This window comes from Sporothrix schenckii (assembly GCF_000961545.1).
Source record: "Sporothrix schenckii 1099-18 chromosome Unknown Cont41, whole genome shotgun sequence".
Lineage (NCBI taxonomy): Eukaryota > Fungi > Ascomycota > Sordariomycetes > Ophiostomatales > Ophiostomataceae > Sporothrix > Sporothrix schenckii.
In genome coordinates this window covers 3,304,419-3,322,162 of record NW_015971142.1, presented here as the reverse complement: position 1 = coordinate 3,322,162, position 17,744 = coordinate 3,304,419, and the positions used below count along the sequence as shown (strand labels likewise).

Here is a 17,744-nt window from a genome sequence, read left to right as displayed (position 1 = left end):
ACCACGCGTCCACAAGATAATGAGGTCGCAAAAGAAAATGGCAAAACGAGTCGGCAAATGCGTAAGATCGAAAATGAAAATAAAAAAAGAGCCTGCCAGGAGTAAATCCAACAGGCACAAACGTGTGAGGCTAAACCAAAATGCTCACGGAGTTCCAATCCCGTGACGAAGGACTGAAGTTCCCGAGGAACGACATAAAAGATAGAAAAGCAATGAGCAAAGTTATAAACAGCATAAGCAGAACTAGGTCGACAGAAACGGAAAAATGCAAAACAGTTGTAGTGTACAGTGGCAGTCGTTATGCCTGATGTTGCTTCGTCAAAGCAAGTTGCTCACATCATCGAACCGGTGTTGATGGCTTGTGGTTGGCTGATGGTCATGGGCATGCTAAGAGTCTGCAGGCTGTTGAAAGCGTTCACAGCATGAGCAGATGACGTGGGTGTCATGCCGCTGTTGACGACGGAGTTGAGAGAGGTGGTGACGTAGCCGCCCTCAGAGTTCGGCGAGGCCTCCTCGACGGAGCCGAGCTGGTCTTCGCCAGAATACTCCTCCTCCTCCTCGCCGGACAGAGGGAAGTTTCCATCACCACCATCACTGCGGTCATGTGTCCGCTTGTGCCTAACAAAATTAGGTTAGTTTTCTTGCAATTGTATCAGGTATGTTGAAGACGCATCTCTTGATTGTGTTGTGTGTAGCTGTTCCGTTTGTGTGCTGTGAGGTTTGACAAGACAAGTCCGCAAAGAGTCACTCGTAATCCCCAGCGAATTGCTGTTGCGTTGAATGTGTTCTGTGTTCCATGTCCGTGGTTTTGACGGTTTGCGAATAATGCGCCTCCTTGGTCTGGAGTATGGATTATGCTTTTGGATTGACGGTCGGTTGCATGGTAATGGAGTTCTGGGTCTTGTCGTTCTTGCTTTTCGAAAACATTGCGTACACACAAACAACAATGCAAGGAATTTGGTCGACAAACATGGAAAGAGTCAAACAAAAGAAAGGGGAGGCCATACTGTGCTAGGTTGTCTGATCTGGAGAATGCCTTGCTACAGAAAGGGCAAATGTAGGGTCTTTCTTGGGTATGGGTTCTCACGTGTCTGGAAAGTTATGGTCAGATAAACGATCGGTGTGGGGTTTCGCACTCGTGTTGTTCTCGTATCTTTTTTCTGTTTCGCGTCCCTGCGCCCACTCGGTCACACAAAAGAAAAAACAAATATTCTTACCGCTTCAGGTGCTCGAGCCGCTTGAAGAGGCGACCACACGTAGGGATAGGGCAGGAGTGAGACTTCTGCGGGTAGGGACCAAGCTCCATGACCGTAGCCGAGCGAGCACGACGGATCACGTTGGCACCGCCGTTAGCCATGGGCCGACGCTGCTCCTCCGGAATAGAAACATTTCCGGCTGCAACCGGTAGCTCCTCACTAGGCATGTTGGGGAAGTCCTGCTGCTGCTGCAGAGCCATGGGGTTCAGGCCCGGGCTGCCCTCAACCGTTGACAAGGGGGTACCATGGCGGGAGAGGTCGAGCAGCTCCTTGTGCTGCTGGCTGGTCAGAGAAATACCAGAGTTGCTGTATGTGAGGCCAGGCGGCGAGTTGTCCAGCGACTCGTCGCCCTCAGCGACCGGGCCGACCGAGACCGACACCGAGCGGCGCAGGTCCGACGGGCGGTGCACAGCAGCAGCTGTGGCAGCAGTAGCAGCAACAATGGCGGACATGCCAGGAGGGATGGAAGAGCGGCGTCTCCGCTGCTTGTATGTGGGAGAACCCTCAATGACAGGCGAGTAGACATTGTTGTTGTTGTAACCGCGCGAGAACTGCGGGCCAGCAAGATTGGACGGAGGCAACTGGACCATACCGTTCAGGCCGTTCATGCCAGTGTTGAGGTGGTCGGGAATGGCAGTGTACAGACCCGTCTCCTCGTTGGCAATGTAAGCCGGCTCAGATGTGATGCCAGTAGCAAGTTGTGGCGGGGTCAGGGGCTCAAATGAGATGCCACGGTTGCCGTAGTCGTCGTACTGGGACGAGACGAAGGAGGGTGCCGGAGAGTATTCGAGAGCGTAGGCAGGCATGGACGCATGGCGCTGGTGGCCGGCAGCCACCGGGACGCCATTTTGGTTGTATTGGACGCGAGCAAAATCAGGTTCCCTCTTGACCACCTGCTGAGCCAGCGGGGGGGCCATCTGAATTGCTGCTGCTGCTGTCGTGAAGGGGACCATCGCATCCATGCCATCCGCTAAAGGGGCCATGGTCTGGGGGATCATTTGAGGCATCTGCGGCATCTGGGGAGGAGGCATAGAGTCCATCGCGCGAATGACGGGGGAAGCGGTCTGCGACTGGGGGAAGGACACCTGCTGCGCGCTGAACGAAGACGAGTTCGCCTGCTGGGCCTTGGTGAGCTGGTCATACAGCGACTGCGACGAATCGTACTGGAAAGACAGCGCGGGCTCGCTGACAGCAACTGTGGTGGCCTCCTGGCCCATCTTCTCGCGCTTCAGGTCGCGCTCAAGCGCATCGAGGAACAGGCGGTCGTGCGGGACGCTGTACCAGTAAAAGACCTTCTGCTTCTTTTGTGTCCGGATGCAGTTGTTCTTGTACAGGAAGTCGAGAAAAGGGCTCTTTGGCTCCTCAAGCGAAGCGTCGGTGCCCGATTTCAGATTCCGCAGGTCGGAGAAGATGCCCTCCTCGAATTTCTTCGAGTTCTTGACAGGGCGACCAAAGGCTTGGAATCTGAAAGAAAGGCACCGGACGATGTCTGTGCCGGAGATGTGGAAAAGTCCATTCCAGAGCACACACGACACGTACTCGCCCGTCGGCAGAAGAAAGCGGCGAATGTAGTGCTCTGGCGGCCAGTCGACCGGGGCGGAAATGAGAAAGTATTTCAGATTGTCGACCTGCTGCAGAGCGACCTGGGCGTCATGTGGCAATGCCTGCTGGGCTTCTGTGCTGAGCATAAAGGTCTCTGGCTTTTGAGGCGCCATGCCTGCATGCTGGGCGGCATACATCATGAACACCTAGAAAAGGAAAATTCAGAGAAGATGTTCGGTTTCGACGTTTGAAATTGTTCTTGATCGCACAAGTTGACACGGGTCAAGACACTCTGCTTGGAAGAAGATCTTTAAATCGCTGTGGACAAACCAGTTGTTGGGGATCAAGCAGGTAGACGTGGCAAATAATCGAGGTCGGACAAATCGGTCAGCGACTGTCGAACGGTCGAAAGAAATAAGACAAATGAAAAATAACAAAATGGCAACAAGATGTGTTGCGTATATGGAGGCTCTGCCCTGTCTTGTGGGTTTTTTGGTTGCCGTGGTTGGAATATATAATGCGAATGTGTTATATGGCTAGAGAGAGTCAACGAAGTGGCGGTCTCTGAATGCAATGTTATGGGAGATATGAAAATCGAGACCAGCCCGAAAGAGTGAGAGAGTCTGGGAAATGTGTTGCGGTCTGGAGCTTCAAGCGAATGACGCGACTGAAAAGAGAGAATTATTCCGAGGTGTGAACCGTCAAGGCGCACTGACCAGGAGTAAGGAAAGAGACAAAAGAGGGAATCGGTCTGGGAAGCAAGCTATGATGAGTAGGTCGCCTTGCCGTTGTTGCGATGCTGGCCGAGAGCCGATGAAGGGCAATGCGAGCCAAGGATGTGCCGATGTGCGAGAAACAACGGGTTTTCGAACCGGACAGGTCACCAATCGAAAAGACGGTTGGGAGTAGAGGGCAAGGAAAAGAACGAAATCATATAAAGAGTTCAACAGGAATTCCCGAAAACGGATGCTGATCAAACAGGCAGAAGGCAGAGTTGGTGGAGGCTCGCTCGATGATGGTCAAGACGTGCGACGATGCGCGTCTGAAAATGTAGCGGGGATGAGCGTCGTCTTGCGGCTCGATCAATCCAGGGCCTGTCGTCGAGAAGGCTGGATGATGTGCTTCTGGAAGTGGAGAGAGATCAAGAAAATTTAGGAAAACGCTGCATGGAAGCTTGGGGCGATAGAAAGAGTCCGGCTTTTTGTTTCGAAAAGCGTAGGGTTTGGGATTGAAGAATCGAAAAGGGGGGTTCTGTCACAGAACCTCGAAAGAACAAAAAACGATCACAAGAAAATAAAGTAATAGGCAAGGTGAAAAGATGAGAAAGGGGAGGGGCTTGAGGTTAGAGAGAGGGTCCTCCTTACACGCGATGACGAGAAAGGGGAGAAATGAGAAGAAAATATGAAGCGGATAGGAGGAGGAAGGGGGATGTTAAAGAAGAAAACGCTCTCGGGAAAAGAAGAGGGCCCTCTTTGGTCGATTGTGGAAGGAGGAGACGGGTGGGTTTATGATTTCCAAAGGCTGGGCTCGGGAAAAGCCAAAGGACGACAGGGTTGAGCACGGCAAGAACGAACGTGGGTAAACAGAGGGAGAGAGGGACGTGGGAAAGCGCGAGCGCAAGACGAGAGACAGGGAAGAAAGAGCAGGAGAGAGAGACAGAAGGAAGCGCGACCAGAGGAGTGCCAGGGAAAGAACGGTCGGATGTGGGCGTGGATGGGCGCGAGAGGAGAACAGGGGTAGGGAAAGCACGACTGGCTAAAACGGAAGACCCCCAGCGCGAGAGAGACCAGGGGTATGCGATTGCCAGCATACACAGTACTGAGTAGAGGGAAGACAGAAAAGAGTACCTCCGTAGGCATGGGCGCAGACGTGCAGACCGATGACCTTTGCTAGCTGCTGTGGGTGTGGATAGAAAAAGAGGAGTGTGGGTGGGTGGACGTGTGGGTGGGGTGGGCGGACAAGGATTGGGCGAGAGATGTCCAGCGCCTGAGCGGGAGCGGCAAAGGTACGACACGACCTACGAGTACAGAGCAGAAGGTACGATGCGAGCAAAAAGGAAGACCAGGGCGGCGAAGGAAGTCAGCGGCGAGGAACGAATGCCTCGTGTGCCGAGCATATGAAGTCTTCAAGACTCTCAGTTTTTGTCACAATGCAGGGCTTGTTAAGAATCTTACAGAGTATGGAGGCTGTGAATAGAAGGGAAAACATGAGAAGAAACGAAGTGCACATACCTGTTAAAAGCGGGTACGACGTGCAACGCCAGAAGACAACAAGTAAGGAATGTATCTTACAAGTTGGCGGAGACATTTCTGTCGAGCAGTAAGCTGCTTATCGTCGTACTTCGTAAAACATGGGCCCCCGGAACGGCCGCGAAAAGAAACAACAACAGAGCCAAACCAAAGATGCAGGAGCAGTCCTCAAAAAGACATGTCTATTGACTTGCCAGAGGGCTGTCGCTCTCATATAGCGGCCTTGGGAAGCTGGTACGCCATTACGTCGTACACAAGACCGTTCAAGATAATGTATCCAGCATCTTAGTATGCAGGTAGAATCACCGAGGCATGCGCCTAGTCCGTCGAATGCATGCTATGACAATGGCGCGCATAAGGGCACCACGCTATGATATGCACCTGCCAAATGTGCGACAGTTCTCTTGGTATCGAATGCTCATTGTCCATGAGAAGAAACGGGAACGTTCGCTGGTGCTTGGGATTTGCGCGACGCTCATTGCGCGTGCTATTTCCGTGTGTTGCCAGTTTTGCGATTAGAGCATGGCTGGTGCGTGATTGAATTGTGCAGCGGCCGACGGAAGACCGTAGTGTGAAAGTGAAATAGGCCCCTCTCTTGTTCGTTCAATTTCACATTGCGGAGACAGAGGAGCATTACGGCACGCAGTAGTCCCAACGGAGTAGTCTTTCCGTAACTTTGGCCTCTTGGTTTTGCCTTGTTCCTGACCATTTTCACTCTTCTGGCGTAGCAAAGTCGACATCGCGGACGGCCAAAGCATACCGCAGATTAACTACAAAACAAACAAACGTAAACTGGTGAAAACAAAGGGAGAAAATACAAATAAGTGACAAAAGAGAGCGACCTAACAGTGCCTCTAAAAGAAGCAGAGAAAACTCAAAGAAGAAACAGAAGTTGGGCTAAAAACGGGCACCAACACAACCACGCACATGGGCACGACGTACGCGGGACGAAAACGGCCACCAACAGACAAAAGCCAGGTAAGGTAGGTGGCTGAAGGGCAAATACTACGCCAGCGCACGTCAACTTTTCTATGTGGCCCACGGACCTGTCCGACGCAAGTATTCCGAGAAGAGGCCCCTTCACTTTGGTAATTCCTAATTTTATGGTGCAGCGAGACTAACCTCCATCTACGGCGTACAATAGTTGGCGCAGCGAAAAGGGGCAACAGGATGTTACTACGTTCTCCACGTAAGATACTCCATTCGCATCGCAATCAAATCATGCAGGGCAGTAAAATGTCTTAACATAGCACAGATATGCCGCGGAGAGGGGAGGAAGGACCTGTATTCGTAGACACCTCGCGGCGGTCGTTAAACAGGCCTTGACTTTCCTGGGGAGGACAAGGCGGTAGCAGAGAAGAACTACTTTCAACGTAACAAATAGAAGACTTTTATGTCAATTTGCTTTTGTCTGTAAGCAAAAGCACTGGAAATGACACAGTGGGCCGTCATCCCTTGCCCAAAGCAATGCTGATAAACTACAACATATCGTGCGCGTTCATTGCAACCCAGATGACTGACCTTCAGGGAGAACGAGGGCTCGTTCTCTTGTGGCCATTCCATTCTGAGTAAAGACAGTGGCACTCTTTTCTCGAAGAAGACAAATGTGCACGAACATGACCACATGCTCGTGGAACTATTCCTTTTTGTTTCTTTTCATTTCAATCATTATTATTTTTGTGGCTTGCCCGGAATCGTTGCATAGGGCGAAGTAAGACAGGTCTCATCGCGCCCATGCGCAGACGGTAATTCACCACGTCGTTCCTCGTTCGATGATCACCAAACTTTCATTTCGACTAGAACAGAAAACATGCTAGCCGAGATGTTCTGTTCCAGAGAAGATATAAGCAAATAAGAAACAAATCTATCGTGGCCGGTATGGTTATGGCGCGTTCCTTATGGAGCCCCCGTACGCCGTATTTTTTTTATACCAAACAGTGGGAATCCATTCTAGTGATTTGCAACAAGGAATGAGACATTTTAGGGACTTTTGTCGACAACATACAGTGGATGCAAAATTGAGAAAACTGCGGAGTAATACAGAAAGAAAACCCGCTATTTTGGGCAAGTGTCTTTTCTTTAGGCGGCGAGACAAATAAGGTTGCATTTCCGTGGAACCCAGCACAAAAAAGAAAGCAAAGAAAGATACTTACCCAGAAAAAGTACTTGAGAAATAGGCCGTCTCCGCTGACAATCTCCGCTCTCCTGACCGATGCAGCGCCAACCAGATTGGAGGACATCCGAGCAACAAACAAGCGGAAGAGGGTCGGACAGCACTTGAGAGCGTCTGTGATGCCTTCTTAGCACCTGGCATCCTCTGACCTGACCTGGGCGTCATACTCAGTAACCTGCCAGTGGCCTTTACTTTACGGTTTGGATTGCTACAGCATGCCCGTCGTGAGAGAGAAATTATGTTCTCCACATCACCGGGCCTTTGTATTCCGAGGAAGAAATTTTCACCAATCGAAGACAGGAAAGCCACTGGGATTCAGAACGAAGACAGGTAAGACAAAGAGAACTGCCTGAAAATGATAACGCGTCGTGACTCCTATCTAGCCTCCGTCCTGTTTCTCGTCTCTTTTGTCGCGGCCAGGATGTTGACGTTTTGGTGTTAGCGATTGTTGCCATTGACAACAAAGCCGTAAGGTTATCGTTATATGTATACGGTACCTATAGCTCGCAGTAGACTGCGAGCTAAAGTTTGTACCCGCTACAAAACCCCTGAATTCGTTTTACCCTCACGTCGCATTGCCCTTGTGGGTTGGTACGCGATTTTTCACACAGTGCACCCTCCGAATTGACTGTAGGTTTGCACGTTCTAACCAATAAAGCAGAAAGATAGGTGGGATGCACTTTTCCCGTGGGCCCGACCTGAGCCAACTGAAAATCTGAAAATAACCCAAAAAAAGTGAAAGAGACGAAATACCTGCCACCTTGTCAACTTGAAACGCGCCTGGTGCAATGCTTCAGAACTGGGCATTAAAGAAAAAAGTGGGGATGGTATGGGTAGCGCTGAAGTGACCATGCGGAAGATACTCCACACGGAGAAAGCATAAGGGCCAACTATGCATCCTATCCTTTTTTTTTGTGCATGATGTTGAAGGCGAATGAAGCCGGTTGGAGGCGATTTCTTGAGTATTGTTTCTTTTCTTTTTCGCGTTGGTCAGTGTCTGTTCTCGGCATCGTGTAGTCACAAATGGTAGCGTAACACGGTCTGTGGAGTGCCGTCTGCATCGACACTTCGGCACGTCTTTCTCATCATCCTCCATGCGCTCCGCCCTGCTCTCTGTAGCCTCTCTGCCCCTCTTCCGATCCTGCCAGGTTCGCTAGGCATGTCAACTTCTGAAAGTCGGGTCCTAGGCAGCTAGAGTCTAGTTAGATAGCAGACACGTAATAATGATGAGAGCAAGCAGGGGCATAAGGTGAGGGCGAACACCGTCCCTTTCGTCCCCCGGGGAGTTGTATTTCCCACCAGTCTGAACAAAGGTAAAAGAGACAAGAGTGGGTGTATATGCAAGCCAGAACATCCCGTTTTCTGACTGGTGCTGCCCTTGGTCCTGATCCTCAGTCCGACGGCATTTCAGGCACCAAGGCTACACAGAATAAACGGTGTTCGCACGGAAAGCAGTGGATTGCAGAGACTTTTAGTGGTTTTGACGGGGCGTCGCTCACGCCTCCCTTGCAACGTGATTACGACGCCATCCTGCACCTTCCAACCAGCCCGGACTACGTTCCTGTGTGCTACCCAGCCCCAAAGAAAGAGGGGGGGGAAAACAGTCGACGCGGTTTGTTCAAAAAGCAAATGCAGGTGCAACATCGAACCAACCAGTCATTCTTGTTCAAGGAACGGGGTGGAGAGATGAAAGACACGCAGAGGGCAAAGGATTGGGTGTCATTGGCTTGGGGCGAATAAATTGAGAAAAGCTCTTTTTGGTTGGGCTAGCCAATAACAAAAACACAAGATGCATACTGGCACCACTTGCCTCGTTCTCCTCCCTTCCCTTCTCATCCCCACCAAATCATAAGCAGAGTCTGTTGAATAGCATGCATGTTGGCCCAGCTGGCCTATACTACATGGCAATATAGCTTCTCCTTCCTCTAGTCTCAAGGTCCAGCTCAGACAAACCACGAATGAAAGTCCAGGCCATAACCTTCCTGCTAAGAACGAATGTGACCGAGACATGCGCCGTTCTCCTTCCGCTTGTCTCTTCCTGTCTATGAATCCCGCATGAGAGACTGTTTTCGTCGTGCGAGATGGGCGTATGTTGGCATGCCGTGCAGGGTAGCGAGAGCCGTTGTCGCCCAGTGCATGCGCCAAGAAAGTATGGGGCCGTTTCTTGTTCTTGGGAGGAGAAGATTCCAGCAGACAAGAAATAAATGATCCAAATGTACATTGAGCTCGGCCGTTGTCAGGGCAGGCGGCTTTCGGCGAGAGAAAACACGGAACGGGACACAATAAAAAGCAAAAGCAACAAAATCAACTTCGTGAGGGCAGGAAGGAGGTCTGACCGAGGACCATGGAAACAATGGCTTCGTGCATAAGAAAGTTGTCCGCTGGGGCTGTGCGTGGCTCATTCTTTTCTTTTGCATCTCGACGTCCGTCTCTGCCGTGTTCCGTTCGTAGTTGTTTTCTTTTCCCTTCTTTGGTCGCTTGTCCCTTTTCCTGTCCGTTCTTCTTGCCTTCCAGGCCGAAACGGGTCAAGCGGGCGGTTTGATCTTCGCCACCTACCCGCATTCTGAGACCTGAAACAAGGTGGGGGAAGGAGGGACGTGCGTTAGAAAAAATGTGGTCGATGATAGAACTCGACGTTTTCTTTCTTGGGGGGGGGGGGGTTTTGGCCGTTCCTTTGGGGCGGAAAGATCGGAGGTAGGGGTTGAGGAAGGACCCTTGCTTCAGTCGTACCTTCTGTCCCTCAGTCGCTCTTTCTGCTCACTTCGCTTCGCATGGTCGTCTCGATGCCATCTGGCCTATTCTGTTGCTTTGCTCTTTCTTCCTGTGGCTCCCTTGCGTCTCTACCGTAAATTGCCCGCTGGGAAAGACCGACCAGCAAGCGTCCGGTTCCATTAGGCTGGACCGTCTTCTGACTCTCGATGACTTTTGTGATACGACGTCAACATACTGCCGGACCTCTTTGTCTGGTGCAATACGACGTCTGTCGTAGTATTATCCCATCAGTGCAGCTCTCTGATCCCCCAAGCACCCCCTCTGACTGCACATCGTCACCCTAAAAGGCCCCTTTGCTCATCTCGTTTCGTTTTCGTTTGTTTCCTAGTCCGTCACCCCAATGTTTCCTTATTTCTTTTTTTTTGTGTGTGTGTTTCTCCTTCCACGTCTGTTCATGCGATCCCATTTTGGCACTCTTCTTTTCGGACCGGCATATCAATATTGAAAGCGGAACGTCAGGTCAATAGCACAAATGACTCAAAGTCTTCATCGTCTTAGGCAGTCCCATGCCTCAACAACGTATGCCGTAGAATGCCCCATAACGCTATAGCGGCGGGTCGATTACTGGAAATAGCATATGCCCACAAATTGGTCTTTGGAGATCAGCGTTTGGAAAAGCTTCTGAAGCTTTGTGGCCTATGAAAAGCGGTTTTCGTGGTACTTACCATGTAAAAGCGGCACGTCTCTGACTGCAATATATTCTTTGCATCAAGATTACCGCCACTTACGCAATTTATTTGATTATTTTCGGTCGCTTGTCCATTGACTAAAGAAGCATAACTTTGGTTTAATGTACGATACGGTTCACAGATTTGTAGAAGAGAATCCAAACGGCGGTTGTTCGAAACTGCCTCGCTCACCTGCCCAGGAAAAATGTTTCATAGGAAGCTTCCTCGTGTTCTTGAAACTATCCCATCTTAATGAGCTGTTCTTCTCCGCCTGGTCTGTCCAGATTGCCCTCTCCTCCCAGACCGTTTTTAACATTTTTTATCTTGTACAGTATTCCTGCCCGAGCTTTGCCCTTGACAGGAAACTTCGTACGAGGCTTATAGTAGGATCGCACATTTGCGTCTCGTTCTTCTCTCTCGGAGCTCTACTTCCAAGTAATGCGCTCTTGTCTCTTCGGTGGCCAATCACCAGCTTGAAAAGCTAGCTCGATTCTTATTTTTAAACTTTTGTCCGATGCTATGATTTCCTCCACTCTCGTTGCTTGTCTCGTGTTTATTCAGTATTGAACCCCTGTGTTTCCCACGCTTTTCCCGGCGATACGCATCGGCACGAAAGCCAGTCTCTTCAGAAACACAAAAATAAAAACAGACCTAATGTAAAACAAGGGCGGGAAAGGGGGCGGGGTGACAGCTCTTCAGATTGATGATTGGCTCCCTCAGACTTTTGGGTGTGGTATGACTTGCACCAGGCCGGCGGGAACGCGGCGAGCGATTCGGTGGATTTTGGTGGTTGTCAATGTTGGTTGGTGGTCGTTAGTCCTGTTCAGGTGCTCATGTGCTATTTGTGGCTTGCCGCTGTGCTGCCCGTTGCCGTTGCCGCTGTGCTGATGCCAACCGGCCCACACAATGCACCTGGTGCCCACAAGTTAAATTGGAGGCGTGGGAACTGTGCTGTGGCCTGGCCGCGGCCCATTGTCGCTGTCAAAAGGGCCTCGTCATTTGAGGCCCACTGTCCTGTGGCTGGAACGGCCAGATGAGAGACTGCGAATCCCTCCTGCAGGTCATTCTCACTTGATACTGGAGAAGAACTGGTTCTCTAATTAACCTTGACTTTTTTGTGACGCAAAAAAAGCCAGAAATAGAAACCTGCGGAATCGCTGCTTCACCAAACTCCCGATTTGCTGTTCACAATGTTTTGATGCAGGTGCCAAATTGTACTTTTCTGCTCTTCTTATTTGTCGTTTTGCTACTGTTTTTTTATTTTGCTAGCCGATGTGGTCACAGCCACGGCCTTTGAGCCTTGTACCTTACTGTCTTGTTTTCATCGGCTCAACCTCGCGTGTCCATGGACCATCTCCATGGCCTGTCTGCATGGTCTTCATTGCACAAACAACGCAGTGAGGGCACAAAGGTATGCTGTAAGACGATGCATGCCGCCCCAGCGCATATGTGCTGCAGGAACACTATGGAAGACAATAATGGTCAGCGTGACGAGGCGATGCTTCCGAGCTGCGTGGAGAAAGGTGGGATGAAGCCGAGCGCATGCAATGGAACATTAGGTACACGTCAAATCTCCCAGAAACAAAAATAGACTGGGTGTGAGAAGATATTTCCAATAGGCACAAGAAGGGGAGGAAGAGCAGGACGTGATAGGCATCACGAGATGAGACCGTCCCTCGTGCATCTGCGCTTTGTCTGACCAGCAACACGGAGTGCGTCCAGAATAGGCAGTTTGCCTGCCTGACGAGGGAGGGAAGGAGCCGCGGATCGCCATTTGTGTTCAGGGCCGCACGAACAAGGCAAAATTGGAAGGAAAGCAAAAGTTGTCAAAACGAAACAAACCGAAATACGCCGGTTTGTTTTTACTCCATCCCGAGTACTCTGTACAACGTACTCCTTCCCTTCCCTGGGCTCTCTCAAGGTACCATTTGATCACGTACGACCTGCTCCGGGCCTCTTAACATCGCGTAATATGCTGTAGTCCAAAGATTACGATCACAGATTCGAGCAGGGAGTCTGAAACAGAACAGAAAAAGGGGGCAGGCGGTCGTCTACTCTCGTTTCATGCGATCGGTGAAACATTGTAATTACTTAGTCAAGGGAGGACGCGATGTGCTACCAGGCGAATACGAACGTGTCTGCAAGGCGTTCTTGCGATAGAAAGATGCTCTTCGACTCCGGACAGCGGATGTGATCTTGCCTTTTATGCCATTCTTTTGTTTTTTCTGTATGTCGTACTTTCCTGCTGTGTAAATTAAACATGGTAATGAGAAGACGCCCCCTTGCGTTGCTGCAATCGTTCTGGCTGGAGAGCCCCTCCCCTCCGATCGCGACGGGACTCCCGTCGGACAGGCGCCTACGCTGATTGGTGTACCTGAATTTAGCGTGTTTTCCATTCAACGGGGCAAAGTTAGTGCCAGGTACAAGTGTCAGACCATGCACGGAAGGAACAGAGCAAGACAAGAAAAGAAAAAGCAAGAGATCCACGTTTTTTTGAGTCTCCACTGCTCTAAACTAAAACTTTCAAGAGACGACATCTCAGTTCGCAATCAGAGTTCTCCCCTTCAAACACTGTGTATCTCCACTGTCCGCTATCAAAATGCTGCGCAGAAGGATCTAGACCTCTGGCGAAGTGGGCTGGCCATCGAGATCGCCAGCCAGGCATACTTCTCTTTTCGTTTTCTCTTCGATGAAAAACATTGGGCTTGCGTTCTTTCTTTGTGCTTTTGTGCGAACCCTTTCTAAAGCCGTCGTTCCGAGTCCGAGCTGGTATTCGCCCCTACTCCGCAGACGAACCGCATCCAGAACATTGAACAAACTAAGCTTGGGTTCCTGGACCCCTCGTCATCATCCTTGCGCTCGTTGCCATCCTTTGTCTCCATCGTCTTTTCATCATGCATCTCTTCGATACCAACGAACGGACCGATCAATCCACAGCCCAAAGACGCCATACGATATGCATGCTGAAAGCGATTGACTGCGGACGAAATGCGTGGGCCTGTCCGTTATCCCCTCGAGTCCACCTTCAAGTCGACAACATGAAACGAAGCGCCGAAAAGGGGCCCAAAAAGGCATTCCTGTTGTGCTGTCTTGGCCTGCACCGGAGTAGCAACGACAGACGAGGGAGGAGTGGAACCCCCAGCCGTATTTGTTTTCCACGCCGGTCGTGTGAGAGTGAGCACGGTTCTCTACGGAGAAGCTAGGAGGGTCATGCCTCACAGAAATCTCCACTTTTGTATTCTTCGATTCCTTTTCTGGTATTCATGTCCTCGTCCCTTGTCTTTCAGCTTTGGTCACTTTGTTTTCCAGAACACAGACCTCCGACACCGTCCGGCAGTACAAGTTACGGGGTTTCTAAGTAGACATGCGTAAGCAATACACTCCACGGCCACCGACGTCGTATTATCTCCGTAAGCCATACAAGCACATTCCATGAACCTACGACAGCTGTAAGAGCTGACAGACTGTGAACGGCCCCAAGACCTTGACTCTTCGATGTTATAAAGTAAAATGGGCCGGGGCGTGTATTGGACTTGATATGTTTGAGTGTACTAGAAATCAACCGAGTAAAACGTCGTAATGTCAAAATACCCAGTCCCATTTTTCACGGCACACGGTTTGGATTAGGCATCTTTCGATTCGCTTGGTCTCTGGGGATGAAGAATTGTCCTCCCGTCACTTTTGTTTGGCCTCGTCACCGTCGTCAGCGCCTACTGAAATCAGATGCCTGGTCGATGCACCATATTTAATCACTTGCAGAGTGTTTCGAAAACGAGCAACGGTCAGCCATTGTGTATCTAGACTATTCATCATCCATGTCCAATTCACAGCACTGAGCGTTTAAAGAGCCATCAATAGCAATAACACAGGCGGTTCGCAAGGCCCGAAGAGAGCCAGCGGCAGGCCAGACAGGTCGCATAAACGGCCTTGCCATGTCAGCATCACGGCTATATTTACGCAGCAAAAGTTCAAAGATCCCCCCCTGGAGAACAATCGTAGTCCAGATGTCGATTGGTGGCATTCGACTGATGTCCACGCGCCGGCAAACCAGTCCTCTTGTGTGTGGCGTTTATGACGTTGTTCTTCCTTAACATATCGAAACAGCCTTTGCGGCGTCCTTTTGGTGTACAGCATATGTTCTCTGTTATTATCTGCTGTCTTTCACCACGCCACTTTATTGCCCAATGTATCTATCCTCGGATCGGTTTCCAGAGCCACCGCTCACGGACCGCAGCCAAGCCAATATAACTGAAGACGCGAAGAGCCTCTTTGCCTAATCCCATGCCAGCCTCTCGTTTTTTTTCGACGTCGTGAGTTGTACGTTGTACTCTGACTTTCTTTCTTGATTGGTTTATTTTCCAGCTACATCTGATCTCGAATATGAAGCGTCCTCGCTCTGTGTTTCAAATGTTGAGATGTCTGTTGCCCTTTTCCCGTATGCCGCCAACGTCGCAGCCGCTAAGTTGCCCAGACCACCAACCCCCTCCTTATGCACCTCACCTCCTGGTCGCAAGCATCTTATCTACGGAGGTACTGTGTTTCAGGATATTTATATATTATTTTTGAAATCTGAATCTGAGTGCACGCAAGGCCCATTTACTGCAAGGGCCCCATAGTTCCCCCTTTTCCTCCCAATTGACCAATATCAGTGCTTTGATGGTTCCTTGTGCTTGTTCGTACCTGCATATCGTTTAGGCAAGGATGGTGCTGCCAGTTGCGACGTTCTTTAACCGTGTTCGGCCTTATTTGGGTGCAGTGGTTGTTGTCAAGGGGACGTGCGAACAAAATGCGTCGTAGTGATATGCAGGGGAAAAAATCACGAACAATGATGAGCGGGGGACAGGCATCGACTCTACGCTTTGATTGTCGTCACAAAAGGGTTGAGAGACCAAAGAGAACCTTGCGTCCCGTCACTCAATCACATATGGCAACTGTGCCTGGCATATGGTCACATTTGTGTGCACTTTCAGGTGGGGGATGCTTGATACTGCGGGAAAGGATCCCCCTCTCTGTTTGTTGACCTCACACGACGATTTATTTGCCCTTTGCTTGGCTTCGGTTGCTCTTCCGGTTGACGATAAAAGTGAAGAAGATTACTTTTTTTTACTAAATATTTTTGAAAAAAAAAATGAGAAAATAATTGCAAAGATGTCCAGCAAGAAAATGAAAGAAAGAAAAAAGATTAGAAAGAAGCGACTTCGCAAAAAGTATCTATGACACTGCAAACCAAGAATTATTAGTCGTCGAATAAGCCTTCCCTATCCACCGATTGTTACCTTGTGGAAGCGCTTTCTCGCCGCTCGCCCTCGCCACTTTGTAATACTCCGTGCGTCTTACGGGGCGGAAGAGGTTGGCGAAAGCAAACGAGGATCACAAAGGGTAAATATAAGGGCACGAGCCACCGGATATTCCCAAGCTGAAGAGGAAAAGAACAGACCACGAAGCATGAAATAGAGGGGCCATTTTGGCGAGAGTGACCGCATACGGGATGCCATTGGAAAGAGACGGGTCAAAAATCCGGAAAAAGAAGAAAAGAAAATCAGAGCTTCTGACGACGAACTTGTGCAAACCGCCCTGACCAGACTGGCTGACTTGTGGTCGAGTGCGTCAACAAGGAAGAGGCGACAGGACCAAGGCTCATCGAAGGCCCAGACCTCTCTGGCTTGACCATCACTTGACCCCTTCGTCCTTCTTTGTACAGAATACGCCCAGTCACAAAAAAGGTACGCTGCAGTCACTGACCCGGCCAGAAAAAAGTGAAACAAACCAACAGAAGAGCAAGGAAGGAAGAAAAAAGGGGCGGTCCTGCTCGAAGCCAATGGTAGGCTAGAATGGTAAGACAAGCGAGAGGCAAAAGACGCCGCATATGCAGAGTGCATAGTGCATATCGGCGTACAAACGGGTGTGTGCGTTCCCTCCGCCAAAGTGACGGCGGTGGCTCTCGCTCGGCCCTAAGCATATCTATACCCCTGAGAGTTACCTTTCTTGTGTACACTTTTTGCCCTTCGCCTTGGCTGCGAAGGCATGACGAGCTGTTCCGATCTTGCCGGTTAACATACATCCTTATTGGGAAGACCCCCGTTCAAGGACATTGTCCATTGAAAGAAGAACTAACGTGCCCGCATCATACTCGTACGGCATCTAGGACTTTGACGGCTTTGATTGAAGAAAACGCATGTAGGGGCAAAATCAGGTATGACACCTCCGCGAACTGAGAAGTGGAAGATCCAAGGGCAAATCACTCCACCGAAGTCATGTACTCCAGTCCCCACCAGAAAAAAATGACTACGAAATAGTAATATGTCGTAGTTGGGAATGTTGTTGTAAGGAAGCATTGATGATGACGCTGGCGGACAGACCCAAGTCCCCTCTCCCTTGGATCCTGCTGGAATCAACGGTAGAATCAGGGTCGTTTTGGGCATCCCCCGTTTTGCCTCTTCTCCGGCGGTTCGGCCTGGCATCCCGAGTCAGTTCGCTCCCTCCGACCTGAGATTTTTTTGAAAGTTATCATGAAAAGTACAAAATGTAAAGTATGTCGGGAACACACGGGAGTCCCGAATGATACAGTAGTTACGTCTGTGGAGGTAGTCCGGCCAAGGCGAGGAACTGTCTGCTTTTCTCGTGGCATGTTGCCTTCAGTAATATGGAGAGATTGACGAACTGATCGCCTTGCCAGCCCAAATCTGAAACCTGCAAGCCCATGGCTCGTTTCTGGGAGGATAGAAGGTAGGAGACAGGGTTCAAGGAAAGATACGCCGATCGGTGTGACAAAGAGCGACGTATGCGGCGTAGATGGGAATGCATAGGTGTATGCTGTTGTAGATTCTTGCCATTCAGTATTACGTTGTCCATGGCTGAAAGCAATCATATGGCGATAGGATAGCGACAAAAGAATAGGACATAAGCGTCATTGACGATGCAAACTGCTTTTTTTATTTGGGGTCTCTTGACCTGTCTTTATTTTCCTTCCCCACCATGGATGGTATATTAGGGACATGTATGTGCATCATTTTAAAGAAAATTTGTCACGGTCCGCCGTTTCTCTTCCAAAGGACACGAGAAAACAAAATGCAAGATGGATCTT

General features: G+C 50.1%; 4 protein-coding genes across 4 annotated transcripts; 1 reads left to right on the top strand and 3 right to left on the bottom strand.

Moving 5' to 3' along the window:
• Window positions 1–332: 332 nt before the first annotated feature.
• Window positions 333–798, bottom strand: SPSK_08074 (uncharacterized protein; the record flags this gene model as incomplete). The annotated part of the gene is made up of 2 exons (XM_016734719.1): window positions 333–618; window positions 749–798. 2 exons carry the CDS (start codon window positions 796–798, stop codon window positions 333–335), a joined length of 336 nt encoding a protein of 111 aa, XP_016591390.1.
• Window positions 799–1,213: 415 nt separating this feature from the next.
• Window positions 1,214–2,995, bottom strand: SPSK_07311 (transcription factor STE12; the record flags this gene model as incomplete). The annotated part of the gene is made up of 1 exon (XM_016733975.1): window positions 1,214–2,995. The coding sequence occupies one exon, from the start codon at window positions 2,993–2,995 to the stop codon at window positions 1,214–1,216; it is 1,782 nt and encodes a 593-aa protein (XP_016591389.1).
• Window positions 2,996–8,558: 5,563 nt separating this feature from the next.
• Window positions 8,559–8,960, top strand: SPSK_08114 (uncharacterized protein; the record flags this gene model as incomplete). The annotated part of the gene is made up of 1 exon (XM_016734757.1): window positions 8,559–8,960. One exon carries the CDS (start codon window positions 8,559–8,561, stop codon window positions 8,958–8,960), a length of 402 nt encoding a protein of 133 aa, XP_016591388.1.
• Window positions 8,961–9,524: 564 nt separating this feature from the next.
• SPSK_10827 (uncharacterized protein) lies at window positions 9,525–9,782 on the bottom strand (the record flags this gene model as incomplete). The annotated part of the gene is made up of 1 exon (XM_016737093.1): window positions 9,525–9,782. The coding sequence occupies one exon, from the start codon at window positions 9,780–9,782 to the stop codon at window positions 9,525–9,527; it is 258 nt and encodes an 85-aa protein (XP_016591387.1).
• Between the last annotated feature and the right edge of the window lie 7,962 nt (window positions 9,783–17,744).